Source organism: Phoenix dactylifera, chromosome 1, assembly GCF_051530095.1.
Source record: "Phoenix dactylifera cultivar Ajwa chromosome 1, Ajwa_hap1_PhDact_Kaust_v1.1, whole genome shotgun sequence".
NCBI classification, from domain to species: Eukaryota; Viridiplantae; Streptophyta; class Magnoliopsida; order Arecales; family Arecaceae; genus Phoenix; species Phoenix dactylifera.
The window spans coordinates 43,072,592-43,089,436 of NC_143190.1; the positions used below are offsets into that span (position 1 = coordinate 43,072,592).

At 39.0% G+C, this 16,845-nt stretch overlaps 1 protein-coding gene across 2 annotated transcripts; it reads left to right on the forward strand.

Annotated features, from left to right (window-relative positions):
- The first annotated feature begins 7,758 nt into the window (after positions 1–7,758).
- Positions 7,759–13,272, forward strand: LOC148715301 (S-linalool synthase-like). 2 transcript variants are annotated; one of them, XM_088702131.2, is made up of 12 exons: positions 7,795–8,185; positions 8,662–8,851; positions 8,968–9,188; positions 9,283–9,406; positions 10,452–10,567; positions 10,732–10,961; positions 11,174–11,289; positions 11,370–11,462; positions 11,670–11,885; positions 11,968–12,097; positions 12,198–12,440; positions 12,522–13,272. In XM_088702131.2, the coding sequence occupies exons 1-12, from the start codon at positions 7,885–7,887 to the stop codon at positions 13,101–13,103; spliced, it is 2,562 nt and encodes an 853-aa protein (XP_088558257.2). In that variant the 5' UTR covers positions 7,795–7,884; the 3' UTR covers positions 13,104–13,272. The 2 variants fall into 2 exon arrangements, with proteins under 2 accessions (XP_088558260.2, XP_088558257.2); XM_088702134.2 differs by lacking the exon at positions 12,198–12,440 and having other exon boundaries at positions 7,759–8,185.
- The last annotated feature ends 3,573 nt before the right edge of the window (positions 13,273–16,845 follow it).

The following is a 16,845-nucleotide window of genomic DNA, read 5'->3' on the forward strand; positions in this document are numbered from 1 at the left end:
CCTCTTTCAGCTGCACACAGAAGTTTCTCTCACCAATGAGGCACTGACATGGCATTACATGGCTCAACGTCCATGCCCCTCATGAATTATGCATGCCAAGACCGTCACGCCACATCAACATCAAGAAACTTTTTATATTAGTGGTCAATGAAGTATGGCGTTACTCTTTAAACAAATTTATATGGTCTATCCAGAGGTGAGAAAAAACAAAGGCAAGAAGTGCGTCTCACTCCTGCCAATACGATGGTCTGTTATAATATTTTGTGGTGAAATAACGCAACTATCAAATTGCTGACATACAGCAGGATGTTGTGTTGATTTCCAATCCCTTCTGCCATCTTGCAATCCGCAGCACAACCAGCTGCAACGTAAAACTATCTTCCGGTGTTCCAATCTCTTGGATCGTTACTCTTTCACAAATCGAGGCCTGGCAGCTAGTATATGGAGCAAACGATGATGTTTTTTTTTTTTTTTTTTGGATGAACCGGATATATTACACCGTGTATAGATGCATCTGATGTCATAGGCCCCTGGAGTAGTTGGCAATTGATGCGATATGTCTCAGCCCTTTCACCTCAATTCCCTGTGCGTTGTTTGTCCACGGAAAGGTGCAGCCATCCATCCAAGTAGGTACGGATTTTTATAATCAACCCGGACAAATCGGCCAGGCCAAGGACCTTGAGGCCCCGATAGTGAAATAATTTACTCCATGGTAGGTGAGGGCAGGAAATGATGGCCATAAACAAAATTTTAGAGATAACATAACGGTCTGTTAAAATAATTCTATATTAGTTATTATTATTTTTTTATTAATATAATTTTGTTAAAAAAAATTATATCACATAATAACTTATATCAACGAGTATTATTTTTTTATTAATATGATCCTATATTAGTCTATATTACTTTTTTGTATGAAGTTTGTATACGAGTATATATAACTTCTGAGATGTATTAAATACTTTGTAACACAAAAAAAAAAAATTATTTTATTTTTTTATTTTCTTCTACAAATATTTCAGCAGTAGGTAGGATTCATATTTCAAAATCTAAAAGAAAAGTATAATATTATCTCTAATTTTAAGATAATGCTAAACATGCTGAATAGGAGTAAGAGAAACAGAAAAAGAAGCCAATAATTAGAAACGATATCTGGAGCAAACCCCATGGACCTTCTTTTGCTTCCACTTGACGGTCGATTAACCTTGGTGGCTTAGGTCAGCTATCGTGATCGGAGTGCTGTTGGTGTTTTTAGAGTATTTTAATATAAGCACTGAGGGGCTCCCTCTGGCATGGGAAACATGCTGAACTTTTTGGGTGACACAACGTGCCGGTTGCCGGTCGTCCCCCTTCTTTTATTGTTGAAACCGTCGGTGGATGCGGATAACGAGGTTTTCTGTGAAAGCAAATAATATTTGGAACATGATAGATTTTGGTACATCACTTAAGGTTGCACGGGGTCCGCTCCCTCCCATGGGTCATAGTACTAGCTGCATGAGAGTTCACAACCACGATAGATTTATTTGACAAGAACAAATAAATAAATCAGTGAGGTCCGATTGTCAGTTTCCAATGAAGAAAAATTCTCTCTCTCTCTCTTTTTCTTTTTTTTTTAAAGACGAAAAATTCTCTCTAGTAAATTTAAAATTATTTTTTCTTCCTCAAAAATTTAAATAAATAAATAAAAATAGTCCTATAGTCCTTCTTTCTCTCAAAAATAATAATATGAAAACCAGCTAAGCAAATTATAGAAATTTTCTACATTTAACGTTGCAAATGACTTTTACTCCATTAAAGTTGCTGGAAAAAAAAAATTTGTCATTTCCACCCATTGCAGCAGCAGCCTGCAGCCATAGTTATAGAATATTTTGGGATGCACATCGGCGCCAGATTTTCCAACTTTTGCGAATAGCTCTCCTCAAGCTTGCAGTGGTAGCCTGCTGAGCTTTCTCATGAACTGGAGGGTAGATATGAGAACGGGTGCATGCGTGCGTCCCCTTAAGCAGTACTGGTCTTCGTTCTCATGAAGGTGCTCATGGTCTTCGTTCAAGCAGTACTGGTTCGTTCTCATGGTCTAGTCATTGCCTTTTTCATCATCTTGTGAAAACATCTCTTGCCCACTGTACGCTAACAGCAACTGCAATGCTTTTGGTAGAACGGGACCACACTTGAGAAGAACGCCGGGAGTTGTGGCAGGTTCTAATAAACAGCGCTCCTTTCCCTTTCAAACCTTGCTATTTATTTCTAATTATGGTCCAGCAACTAATAGCGAAGATGGAATATCAGAAATAGCCAAGAAGGAATACCAACCAAACCACTGACTCTCCTGACATAGCAACTTAATTTTCTCGCTAGGCAAGAGAGATTGCAGAGAGGAGTTCAAGCAGGATTAGAGCACTGGATACATACGAGGATCTGAACTCCATGGAGATTGGACCATGTTATAGTGGGCATCTGGTGTTATTTGAGCACAAATGTGATTTCATTTTTCACAGAAACAACTCAACAAATAAGCGATTGACACACTGGTCCTATATTTATTGTTCTTCACCTTTTCAGGAATTAGTCCAGATGGGCGCCCAGAAGATTGCATTTGTGGGTCTTCCCATGCGTACCATCACAAAGAACTCTTGTAAGAGAAATTGATGCAGGCATCCACTTCAAATCTTCTACCCACGATCTCAGCCGCACCTAATTTGAAGAATCCAGCTAAAGAAGGAAAGACCAACCAAGGAGTCCACTCCAAATCTTCTACTTATGATCTCAGTCTCCACCTAATTTGGAGAATCCAACCAAAAAAGGAAAGGCCAACTAAAGCGTCCACTTTAAATCACCAACCTGGGATCTCAGCCACATCCAGCCAAAGAAGGAAAAGTCAATCAACCCATTGAATATTTTCAACATTATATTAGAATTATTGCCCTAAAATTTTGCTTCAGCTAACCCATTGAATCTTTTCAACATTTTTAGAATTATTGCCCTAAAATTTTGTTTTATTTTTCTTGTTTTTTTACTTATGTGTGACTCGCCCTTATTATATAAAGGCCCCACTCCTTTGTATTGGATTTATTGAAGTTTTGAGTTAAAAAAAAAAATGTTCCGCAAATTCTCTTTTAGTGTGATCACAAGAGAGTAACGTGCTTGCTCTTCCCCTTTTATCCTTCTTCAAAAGCGACGTGCTCGCCTCGACCCGTTTTCCCTACGTCAAGTGGTATCAGAGCAAAACGCTCCCCCTCGAATGGCCGGTGCCACCAACGGATCGGGGGGCTCCAACTCCGCGGACGGTACTCCGAGAGTGTTAACCATTGAAGCCTTCGGTGCGTCTCAACGGATGATGTAACAAGATTTGAAGAAGGTCCAGGAAGCTTTGATGATGATAACTTAAGCTCTTGGACTTGCCCAAATCTATGACAACAGCTCTACTCCAGCACCTGCTAGCTCCTATCATTGGAAGACAAATTTGTCGTGAGGATTCAACTCTTAATATTGGACGTAGAGAACTAACCAGTACTGCTTGAACGGAGACCATGAGCACCTTCATCAGAATGAACACCAGTACTGCTTGAGGGGACGCACGCATGCGCCTGTTCTCATGTCTGCCCTCCAGTTCATGAGAAAGCTTAGCAGACTACCACTGCAAGCTTGAGGAGAGCCATTCGCAAAATTTGGAAAATCCGGCACCGATGTGCATCCCAAAATATTCTATAACTCTTGCTGCAGGCAGCTTCTGCAATAGCTGGGGAATGACAAATTTTCTTTTTTTTTTTTCCAGCGACTTTAATGAAGTAAAAGACATTTGCAATGTTAAATGTAGGAAACTTCTATAATTTGCTTAGCTGGTTTTCATATTATTATTTTTGAGAGCAAGAGGGACTATAGAACTATATTTATTTATTTATTTAAATTTTTGAGAAGGGAGATTAATTTTTAATTTACTAAAGAAAATTTTTCTTTATTGGAAATTATAAATGACAAACGGATCTCACTGATTTATTTATTTGTTCTTGTCAAATAAATCTATCATGTACCAGATGTTATTTGCTTTCCCACAGAAACACTCGTGATCCGCATCCACCGACGGTTTCAAGAATAAAAGAAGCGGGACAACCGGTAACCGACACGTTGCGTCAACCAAAAAGCTCAGCATGTTTCCCATGCCCCTTAGTGCTTATATTAAAATACTCCAACCAGCAGCACTCCAATCACGAGAGCAGACCTAAGCCACCAAGGTTAATAGGCCGTCAAGGGAAAGCAGAAGAAGGTCGATTGGGCTTGCTCCAAATATCTTTATTCTTTCTGATTATTGGCTTTCTTCTGTTTCTCTTACCCCTATTCAGCATGTTTCAAGTTATCTTAAGATTGAAGATAATAGTATACCTTCCTTTTAGGTATTGAAATATAGATTCTATCGGTTGTTGTAATATTTATTAAAAAAAAAGATAAGTGAAAAAAAGTAATTTTATTTAGATATTTCAGTGTATTTAATACATCTCAAGAGTTATATATACTTGTATATAGACTTTATACAAAAAAATATAAGCTAATATAGGATTATATTAATAAAAAAATAATACTTGCTGATATAAATTGTTATGTGATTTCTAAAATTATTCTAATAATATCATGCTAATATAAAAAATAATAGTGACAATATATAATTATGCTAATAAACTGTTACATTATGCCTAAAATTTTACTTATCCCTATCATTTTCGGCGCTCACCTCCTGCAGAGTAAATTATTTACTATTGGTGCCTCAGGTTCCTTGGCTTGGCCGACTTGTTCGGGCTGATGATAGACATCCATGCCTACCAGGATGTATCGTTGCACTTTACCATGGACCCAAAGGGAATTGAGGTGCAAGAGCTGACCCATCTCACATCAATTGCTAACCACTCCAAGTGCCTACATAATGAGAATTAGATATAATGCCATCCGCCAGTATCATGATTTGCACGCATGAAAACATCCAACCTTCAAAGATTTGATAGAATCCAGAATGGGACCGGAAAATGGACAGAATGGTGAAAACCTATTTTAATATAAAATGTTTCTTGATGTTGATGCGGTATGACCGACTTGGCAGGCATAATTCGCGAGGGCAATGATCGTTTGAGCCATGGAGGCAGCCCAATATACTTTGGGGACTAGGGCAAATTCAATGAGTGAGATTTTTTTTTAATAATAAAAAATTTTAATAAGTATAAAATATTTAAAAAAATGATATGGAAATAGATAGCTGTCAAGTACACTATTTCAACAAAGATGCATGGATCTAATAGACAAGAAGCTACTTCAGTTTAATATAATTTTTGAATGAAAGCATGAAAAAATAATTACTTTAAAAGAAGGCCCATGAAACTGATTAAATAACTGATTCAGTTTACCATGTCAAGCAAGAGCAGAATAGGAAAAGGTTATCCCATGGCACTTCATGGTCAAGGTAAAGGAAAGAATTTGTCCAGAAAGAGACCGCCCTATAAGAGAAAGTAAGTGCTTATGGGAAATTCACTCCATCTAATTAATAAAAGTCCCATCCCACCATCTCCCCTTCAAGTGAGGACCCAAGCAGCAACTGCAACATCACAGCACAGCAGCCATTCAATCCCCCCTCCCTCCTTTTCTCTCTCTACCACCCAAAAGGGGAGAAGAAACATAGAGGAGAAAATTAAAAGAATCTCCAACCTCCAAGAAGTCCATCTCCAATCCCCCTATCTTTCTTCCTGATGGCCCAGCTGGATCGGGAGTAATGTGAGGAAAGGAAAACCAAGACCAAAACCAAAAAAGAGGAGGGATGAAAGCTAAGAGTGGCTTCAGACATGCGTATCAAGCTAACCAAATCCCTTCTCTCTCTTTCCCTCCACCCAAAACAAAACTACTGTCCCCAACTTCCCAAATTACCCCTCTGCAGGCCAGGAAACTCTCCACTTCCCTTCCATCAAGGGGGAAAGACTCGTAGCCAGCTCCTGTTCCCATTTTATATGGGGCCTTTGCTTCCTTTTGGTCACGATAGACACAGAAAGCAGGATAAGGAACCTCCCTCCTCCCCCCCTCTCTCTCTCTCAATCTCTCTCTCTTCTCTCCTCTCTTTATTTCACCGTAAGTTGGTGCCTTTTTGCCTTCTTCCATTCTTATGTGGTTATCTTCCCTTTGCCTCCCGGAGGCCTTCCTTTGGGCCGAGGCCCGGCTCGGGCCGGCCCTGTTAAGCAGCACAGTTGTTTAATTCCAAGATAAAGAAGAAGATCGACAGACTTGATGGAGAACATAAGGGCGTCAGGATTGTCTACTTTACTTCAATTCATGTATCCCAGTTTAGCTAAGGCCTGTTCCGTACCTTAAACTCAATCCTATCCAAACAAAACCAATGATAAGAATCATGTATCGAAACGAAGGCCTAGGCCGCACTTCGCCGCATCTAGCCAGCCTTCTAAAAAAATTGATTGAAGAACCTATTTTTCTTGGAAGAACCTATTTTTCTGTTTCCTTATTTGATTAAAAATTCACAAATTTGAAAATTTCCATCAAAAAGTTTCATCTTTTCCTTCGGTTTTGCTTGCAATCAAGCATAAATACAACTATTTGCTTTAGTAAAACAAAAGAAAGGCAAGCTAATTTTGACTATAAATAAAGATGATGATTACATACTGATGGGAGGTAAAATGGATCATCCTACTCCAGCATGGAACCACCCAAACCCCGCCGAGCGAACCGACCTCGACCCAAGAAGGTGACCTCGGCCAAAAACCGAGGCGACCTCTGCCAGAGACCGAGCTGACCTTGGCCGAATACCGAGGTCAACTCGCCAAGCACATGTCACGGCCTCTAAGCTTGTTTGACCTCGGCCCGAGGCCGAGCCGACCTCAGCCCTGTCAACCTCAATCCTGCTGCCTCCAAATCCTCATCGAAGATCCCACGGATTCTTAGGACAAGACTGGAGAAATATCTCCTAAATCCTCATCAAAGACCTCGCGGATCCTCAGGACAAGACTGAAATGATGTTTTCCGGATCCTCCGCCGGCGGGATTAGTCTCCGTGATTCGCGCCGCCTCCAGCTAATGGTCAGCTGATCACAGCTCAGCCCAAAGGCTGCACGTAACATCCAAAACCCTCACCCTATAAGAAAGGAGGTAGAGAAGTTGTCCATAATTTACTGAGTACTCGGTATAACTCACGAAAAGGTCCTCGGTAAGCAAGAAAAAGACAAGAGAGGTTATAAGAAAGCTATTCTAAACCCCTCCAAAAACTAAACTTAGTCATCGAAGGGCCTTCGTCGGAATCTCCGACGAAGGCTTCGTGCAGGTACACCGAAGCGCAGGAGGTGGCACCCTCTTTCTCCCCCCAGCAGGCCTCTTCTCGGCTTCCTCCAACGTGTTCACCCTCAAGCCAAATATCAACCACAACACATACATTATTATGCAAAACTAAACAAAGCAACAGATAAAGGAAACATAGGATAGGCAGGACCTAAAACCATGTGTTATTCCCCCCGAGCCGAGGCCTGATCCGTAGGGAGATAGGACTAGCCCAACCAAATGTGCTCATGCTCTTCGTTCAAGCAGTACCGGTCCTCGTTCTCATGGTCTAGTCATTGTCTTTTTCGTCATCTCGTGAGCAACGTTTCGGATGTTGTTGGGTGGTGGTCCCCATCTCCCACATGCCATAAAAAACTGCCAAGCGTTGTTGTTGGTCGCTCATACCTGAACAACAAGTTTCATTAAAAAAAAAAAAAGAGCCAGGGTTCGCCGGTTGCGTGAGTCACAGGTGCCGCCTCCCATCACACTATAAAAACATTCTACAAGAGTTCAGCCAAGTTAAGACATCCAAATTTATCTACTCTTAGTTTTCTTCTTCCTCCTCCTCCTCCCAGTTGTGCTTGAGTAAGACATGGAGGAGTCATTGGAGTGCCTTGTCGAGAGGGTTAAGCAAGAGGTTTTCTCTCCCTCCGCTGACATATACTCCTTCCTGCCATCGTCTGCCTACGAGACTGCATGGGTAGCCATGATACCCAATCCTGAACGACGCCGTCGTCCAATGTTCCCAAACTGTTTGATTTGGATGCTTCGAAACCAAAACGATGGAGGGTCATGGGGAGAGCTCGATCTCACCATAGACTGCCTCACTGCGACTCTGGCTTGTACTATTGCGCTCAAGACCTGGAACGTTGGCTACATAAATATAGAGAAAGGTATAATTAAGTCGTTTTTCTTGTTATAGTTCTCGATCCCCAGTGGCTGTACGTAGTTATACCTCAATATGTATGTAGTTACAATAACTGCGTACACATATATGTAAGTGTGTGCAGAGTTAATATAACTGTGTGCAGAAACAATATAACCATCTACAGGAATCAATAAAAGTGCGTGAAATTTACGTGTATGCGGAAATATCATATAAAAATATTTATGCAGGACTAAAATAAAATTCTAATAGTCAAATGATTGTGTATTAAAGTCCAATAAAAAATGGACAGAGTGTTATTTAAGTTCCTTCCTAAATTTAAATTCCAAATTAGAACATTTATTGCTCCATGACGACTTTAGAACAGTTCTTTGATGTGACAATAGAAATGCATTTCATTTATTTTTAAGCTGTGTACATCTTGAGTTAGAGCTTTGACATTTGTCTTCCAACTTTTTCAATTTTTTTTTTTTCAAAAAACAGGATTGAAATTTCTTCATGCACACACGGAGAAGGTGCTTATGAAACACCATGGTGGCATCCCCCGATGGTTTGCCATTATATTCCCGGGCATGCTTGAGCTGGCGAAGGCCAAAGGCTTGGAGGTCTTTCCTCAGGGCTACACAGGAGTCGTGGAAGATATCTTCAACGAAAGGGAGAAAATTTTCAAAATGTAAATCTTTCCGGCAACATTTTCTTTTTTTATCTACAAAGCTTCCTTCAAATTTACCTGGTCAAACGGGTATTCTTCATTCCTAATACGGTAATACCTGCCTACTTTATCTGCAGGGAAGAAACATCCTGTGGGGGTCACCATCTTCCACTTTCACTGTACCTCGAGGCCTTGCCAGCAATCTACCGAGGGAAGCATGAAGATATTCTTAAGCATAAGAGAGAAGATGGGTCCTTGTTTCATTCCCCGTCTGCAACTGCTTGTGCTTTCATGATCACTGGAGATGGAGATTGCAAGGAGTATTTGGAAGCCATAGTCCAAAGATGCGGACATGGAGGTGAGTTTTAAAGCAGCAATAGATTCGAAAGATGATATTTGCTTTGTTTCTACACGGAAGAGGGTGACTCTGTACAATTTGGCATGTGACGCAGTTCCTCCCGCATACCCTGTGGACCAAGACCTCATAAAGCTGTGTATGATGGACCATTTGATGCGACTAGGATGTGGTGAACATTTCACCAAGGAAATAGGAGATGCGATGGATCACATTTATTGGTAAGATTATAATTTTAGCCTCTCTTTCTGCCTAGTTGAAGATTTTTTAATTTTTAGGTCACCTTATATCAACTTTACTTTTTTTTTTTTTTTGAATTTCATCAACTTATCACAACCAAGGCTTGTTTATAGTTTTTATACTATTTTCCTCAAATGCTATATTATATTTTGAGGACCCTCATGCACAAAATTATTTAATTCCAGGTGCATATTTGAATTACGTCTTCCCTGATTCTGGTTTAGATCCAGAGGTAGCACCGGTCCATCAATAGCAGCATCCCTTCCTCTCGCACCTGGTCTAGTTTTTCCTTGGTGATTGACACTAACGATCACCAAGTATTGCTATTAAAATATAATAGGATATCCACAACGTGGGAGATTGTTATAGTTTGAGGAGGGGCGTCATGACGCTCATTTGCCCGACTCAATGCACATGAAGGCCTGGAATACAGCGATGTGTGATTTGATCAAAATTTGCATTTTACAGATTCAGACTGAAAAACTATTATCCCAATCAGATTGAATGGATGCCTATTTCGGATTCTGTGCTCGGGTGGTATCAACACACTATTGATTCAACCTCTTCGGGCATTAACATTGTCACCTCTTTTATTTGAAAAAATGGTGTTAAATGATTGAATACTGGTCCCTTCAGTTGTAACATTACAAGGAGGGTTTCAAACTTGGATTTTAGTAATTCTATGGTGCAGTAAAAGGGTATTTTTGTAAACATTCGAATACCCTTCTGCTTTGGGATTTTATGTTAGAAGGGTTCGGTTGTATATAGTGAAACCTTGACGACTTCAGATGGAGCTTGGATCTCCCTCTTAGCCTTTCCTTAGCCTTAGGCACCAAGGGAGCTCTCCCAACCTTAATAATTATGGGAGTCAATACAATGGTAACGACCCCTGGCGTCCAATCATTAGAACAGAAAATTACTTGCTAGTCTTATAGGGCCACTCATGTCTTAGTCACAAGTTCCTCTATTTTAATATATTCGAGTGGGCTCCTTGTAATAAGCTCCTTGTCCTGGGTTGTTTTGTAGGAATTGGGTAACGGAGGAGCTGCAACCGTCTAATGTGCACGATCTGCCGCTCCAAATATTCAAAGATTTTTTAACCTTTCAACTCCTAAGAAAGCACGGCCATCGAATATCCCCAGGTAAGGATTCTACATATGTATCTATAATATATATATATATATATATATATATATATATATATATATATATATATATATGCATGCATACACAGACATCTAGATAAATATACACATCATTGCTCTTTCACGGAAAGGAAAATAATTGATTGCTTTTGATGTCATAGAGAGGTGTTGCTGGTTTATGCGTGACCCACAAATGCTCCTGCACATAGAAGAGAACTATCAAGACTTCTTGGGAGCTATGTATGCTGTCTACATAGCCACACATTTGATGTTTCCAGAGGAACCAGAATTTGAAAATGCCAAAACTTTCTCCAAGAAAATATTGCAAAAGGGATTGCCAGGCAAAGATGTGAAAGACCATCCTTCGGCTCTTTCTGATCTCCAGGAGGAGGTAACTGAACACCTATTTCTTTTTTGTAAGTTATCTGAATAGTTATATGGTACCTAGATGTTAAAATATATGGTTGGCTGACAATCTAATCCATGTAAATCGTTGAAGTAAATATTTGCCATCTTGGCATCATGTGATTCATGTCGTATGTTTGTGGTTTCAACAACTAGTACTTCAATTTGGTGATTTTTATTGTTTAAATGCCAAAACAGATTGAGCACGAGTTGAAGCATCTGTGGTTAGCACGGATGGATCATCTGGAGCATCGGACATACATAGAAAGAACTAAAGGCTACAATATTTGGATTGGAAAGTCCTCCTCTTGCAGGTATGACGCACACCGGCTAAGTACTAGGGACATATAAACACTATGGTTGGTGACATCAAATGCTTTATTTAAAATTGCAGGCTAACATGCTCGGACGACATTATCCAGCTTGCCATAAAAAATTTCATGACTCGCCAATCAGTCTACAGGACTGAACTCGAGGAGCTAAAGAGGTAGTTCTCAAGATAAAAGCAAATTATATGGCTTTCCTCCTTTTTAAGCGAAGTAATAAACACACTTTTCTTTTCCTTTCCTCTTTATTTTTAGAAGAAAAGTAATGTGTGCTATTTGACAGAATGCTATGGCATTTTTTTTCCTCTTTCACTTTGTTTATTTATTTAATTGATTCTGTACTGTATAATATCAATACATCACACTAGGTGGTCCAAAGATACGGGCCTCGCCAACATGGGCTTCGGACGAGAGAACACATCATATTGTTACTTTGTTGCTGCTACTCCCATTTTCCTTCTCTTAGACTCGGAGGTGCGGAAAATTATCGCTAAAAGTGCAATCTTAGTTACAGTTGCAGATGATTTTTTTGATGAGCACGGTTCATTGGATGAATTACAATGCCTAACTCAAGCAGTACAAAGGTACTAATTAATTACTGCATGAAGGTTGAAGAATTTGCACATTGTTACTTTTTAATATTTCTAATTAAATGAATGGTTACAGGTGGGAAGGAGAAGGCTTATCTGGGCATAGTAAAGTTATTTTTGAGACTCTTGATGACCTCGTATGTGATATTGCATTGAAGATTTTCAACCAACAAGGTCATGATATGAAAACACTTCTTCAAGATTTCGTAAGTTTCTCATGTCCATCATTTAAAAATCGATGTGCATGCTTTCATGTTAGTAACTGTAGTTTGAGCAAGTTCAAATCTATTATTATATATGAAAAAGTGGCGAGAAGCATTCGATGTGTGGTTGACGGAATCTGAGTGGAGTAGAATCAAACATGCACCATCAATTGATGAATACCTTCGAGTAGGCACGCTCTCCATAGCTATACAAGCAATGTATCTCCCCGCATGTTATCTTGCAAGTCCAAAGCACCCACAAAGCTCTTCGGGAACCCGTTATAGCAAAATTACCAAATTGTTAATGCTCTCAACTCGCTTACTGAATGATATTCAAAGCTATGAGGTTATACTACTCCATCACCATAATTTCCATGTCTATTTATCTTATTATTTTTGTTTTTAAATTGATTCAAAATTATTTCAGAAAGAGATGAAAGATGGAAAACTGAACATGGTGCCATTGTACTTGAAAGCGAATCCAGAGGCAAATATTGAAGATTCTATTGCATATATACAGAACAAACTAGAAAGGTTCGAGAAGCAGCTGCTTGAAATTACTATGGTTGATAGCAATGCTGAAGTACCGAAAGAATGGAAACAAATCCATCTATGTGCTTTAAAGGGGTTTCAGATGCTTTTTAACACTTTTAATGCATTCGACTCACCTACCGCGCTACTTCAAGACATTACTATGGCCTTCTACGAGCCATTAGCTATGGACTCTCAAAGAATGCTTCTGCCAACGTTTGTGCTTAATGCTCATGAGTCAATTAAGGAGAATACAGGACGGTTAATGGATGATAGTTCTAAGAAAGAAGTGAAGACTCAAGGTCAGCTTCAAGGAATGAACGGTAAAATAGTTTATAATTCAAGAGCAATTCCTTCCAAAATCAAGCAGTCACTATATTATGTGAGGCCCAAATGTTTGCTTGGATTACGGCGTCCATCTTCTTGCATGTTTTTAGCTGTGCCTCCCAATTCTCCAAGTCCTTTATTGAAAATGTAGGTGGCAGCTTTCAGATGTGCGTGTTGAAGAAATATTTATATCTATGTTGCTATATCTTCTATATTGTTACATTTTTACCAAAAGAGTGCAATGTGTAGTTTTTTATGCACAACATATTGATGATAATATAGAAAATGTAAGTGCAATAAGAATTTATGGTTGTTTTGTCCGTACCCTTAGTCATGTTTATACATACACAAACTATACTTGTATATCTAGGATTTTTGGCCTTCCCCAAGTATCAAAATCTTTAATTAGGCCCCAGCTGCATCATCCCCTAGTCATATATGGGTCATTGACTAAGTCCATTCTGGTACATTTGTAACATCTCATGACCTCACCCAAAAAAGCTATCCAAAATTATTTAGATTTTTGACCTTGCATAAATACCCAAGTTCTTCTGGCACATGACTCAAAATGTACAGCCACATGACTCCTCGTATATTTCATTTAGATTACTTTTATATCTTGTGTAATTATATCCTTAGCCTCCTTAAAGTATGTCTAAGCGTGTTATTGAAATTGATGAATGATTGTGGCCTCAATCCAAGAACTATTGATCTAACAAAAACATCTCAAACATTATTCCTATCTTAAATTTCTTATTCAACTTGATCTAATCCAATTAATATGTCTCAATGCAACCTAACTCAATGAGCCCAACTCTACTCAAGCTCAGCCCAGCTCTACCCGACATGAGACTAGGCTGAATTAGATTAGGGTGGAGAAGTACAAAGATAGAGTTAAGTTAGCATTTGCCCTTAGATCAAATCAACTTGCCTGAGTTACAACCCTCACGAAGAGATGGATAGAAAGGAAAAGGAGTTCTTGAAATAAATATGACCAATGGACACAGTAAAATGCCAAAAGAATGGAAGGAACTCCTTTCGTCATGCTTGAAGGGACTTGGGATGTTATATAACAATTCTAATGCATTCGCTTCACCTGTGGCATTGCGAGAGAACATTAGCATGGTGATTTATGCATCTTTTGGTGATATGTTGAGAGAACACCTATGCCACGTTTTATGTCACATCCTTGTAAATCATGGAAGGAGAGTAGAGGACAGATTTGAATAACGTCCACGAGAAAAAATTGTTGGTGAAAGATCGACGTCGGTTTCAAGGATTGAACTATGACATAGCTTTTGATCCAAGGGCAATGCCTTCTGCAATCAAATATCTCACAAAAAGAAGCCTTCTGAAATCAAACGAACACTAAACTATATGAGCCTCAAAAGTTGCATCGATTAGGGTGCCCCTATTACTACATGGCCCTTTCCAAGCGTTCCTTTATTTCAGTACCTTTGTTTAAGATGTAGGTTCTATGATTCAGGCATGGGCGTGGAAACAGCTGACATACCTAAATCTGTATTGTGGTATCTATTGTTGTTTTCTATCAGAAAAAAGAAATAATTTATTTTACATAGAAGAGAGAATAAAAGTTCTATGAGCGAGGTTCTATGTTGTAGAACACTGGTGCAGTGCAAATTTGGAGGTGTCATCCTAACAAGAAGAGACTGCCCGACTATGACAGTCACTTAAGGTTAGTCATCCGTAGGAGGAGTCAGATAATTCATATAGAAAGATTATGGCCGTTGAAATGGAGCATCTGCGAGTTATATTCCCTGATTAAACCTGTATCCAAATTTTTTTTTTTTTTGATGCATTGTTTTCTCTTGGTTGGGTCCGATACGATTGCCGATGTAATGAATCTTTCATGCAGCATATGATTGAATGGCTCGAGAAAATAAGCAGCATTCAAACACAGAAAAAGGAATGATTGGAGGGCAAGCAGAGCAGCCCATGGCTCAGATGTCCCAGGTCCCAACCGATATTAAGTTGCTTTCGGTTTTCATCTGTTAGTTGCTGGCTTGAAGAGTTTGTCACCACCCGATGGGCCACATTAGCTAGATTTTCTTGTCAAATGGAATTTTATGTGAGGAGATGAAGTCATGGATCGAACTTGAGGCATGATCAACACAAGATAGAAGTGGAAGTAAGCATGCATGTAAGCAGGGTAGTCTAAAAACAATGAAGCAATATGGGGAGCCAACCCTTCTGCACGCAGGGTAATCTGTGTAGATGGATGAATGAAAAATTTTGGAGTGCTTTGAGATATGTGCAGAGCACGATCTAATTCCCAACCCTTCTGCATGCAGGAATGAGGACATTTTTTTTTGGCTTAGCATTGCTTAACCTGTAAACTTCATTCAAGGCAGCGTATTTTAATTTAGTGATGATCCAATGGTGGATTGGTGCGAAGGAAAGTAATTTTTTTAGGTTTTAAGGTAGGTTCTCAAATCTACTTTAGGATGTTCGTAATGCATTTGACATGATCGGGTTCTAAACTTAAACTCAATTTCGAAGGTAAGCACTTGGCTGCAAAGCAGGATTCAAACTTTCATTGCTTCGTTGGACCACACCTGCGTCCTAGAAATAGATGCCAAAAACCTCCGCAATAGATTAAGCCATTTAAGCCAAAAATTTCACAGGTCTTCGGAGCCATCTAGTGGATGTGATGTTGGCTAGAACATGTGGTGCTTGTCCAATCAACCTATTTTGACAATAGAAACATATCAAATTGTTACTTTGGTTTCAGTATTTCTGTGCATTCACAGCGAAGCCTTGGAGTGTTCTGGACTTTTATTTGCTTATTTTATGGTGGAGTATTTTTTGGATATTTGGTTGGACCACAATGAATTTATTTATTTTTTTTGTTTTGAAAAACATACTGTACCGTTTTTTCTTTTTTTATGAATGCATCTCTATGTGCAAACTATGAAAAAAAAGGTAACAAGGATGCAGCAAGAGGTAGAAATGGATATGCGATAAGTAATTAGATGCAACAAATGGATATGCCAACATTTCCAAACAGAAAATGGAAAAGAACAAAGGACCAAGACAGATTTAGCTACGCTAGGAATTTCGCAAAATTCCCTGCTGTCAGCGGAGCAGAATATCCATCAAGGACAACCTAAACATGTTAATAGTGAATTGAACAGCATAGTCAAGCACAAAAAACTCATACTCATTAACCATTCCAAATTAAGGCCTATGAATCAAATATAGAAGTATTCATACTAGAATATAATCAAGTGAAAAATTACCAATATCGAAGATTAAATAAAGGACCAATGGTGCTGTCAATGCGACATTTTACCATCAAAATGGTATCAGTTTTTGTTATGCTGGTCAATACAGTAAAGTGGGTGGATTACTTGTACATTTTTCTTGGCCCTATGTTGCAAATGTTGTCACAAATCCTTGCATCATAATGTGCTTTTAGTTGCTCCAGCCAAATCTTTCAAGGTCTCACTAGGCCAATAAGAGATATTGCCTAAGTAATCAATCCATCTATAAACTTATTTCTCAAGCCACCAGTTATGTATCTTGACGTAGTGCACTTATAAATCTCTTCAAAGCCTACAGTATCATACAAGAGCAAGTAGTGCCTAAGCAGCTTAACAGTTGATTAGAAATGTTTCATCTCAGTTCATTAGACTTGTCGGTGTTTAGGCTAATGCTTTTATGGAGTTAGTTTTTTTTTTTTTTTCTGAAATATTTAGCTCTTTTACATATATATTGACTACACGCACTGTTTATCTATTTCCATATGGAATCTGCTACAATGCTAGTTCTCGTCCAAGGTCAAGCCCTCCTACAAGAAAATATCTCATCTCATATACAGAAATAGAAGTTTGCATGAGCTAATGTCAAACCAATGTCATCCACAAAATCGA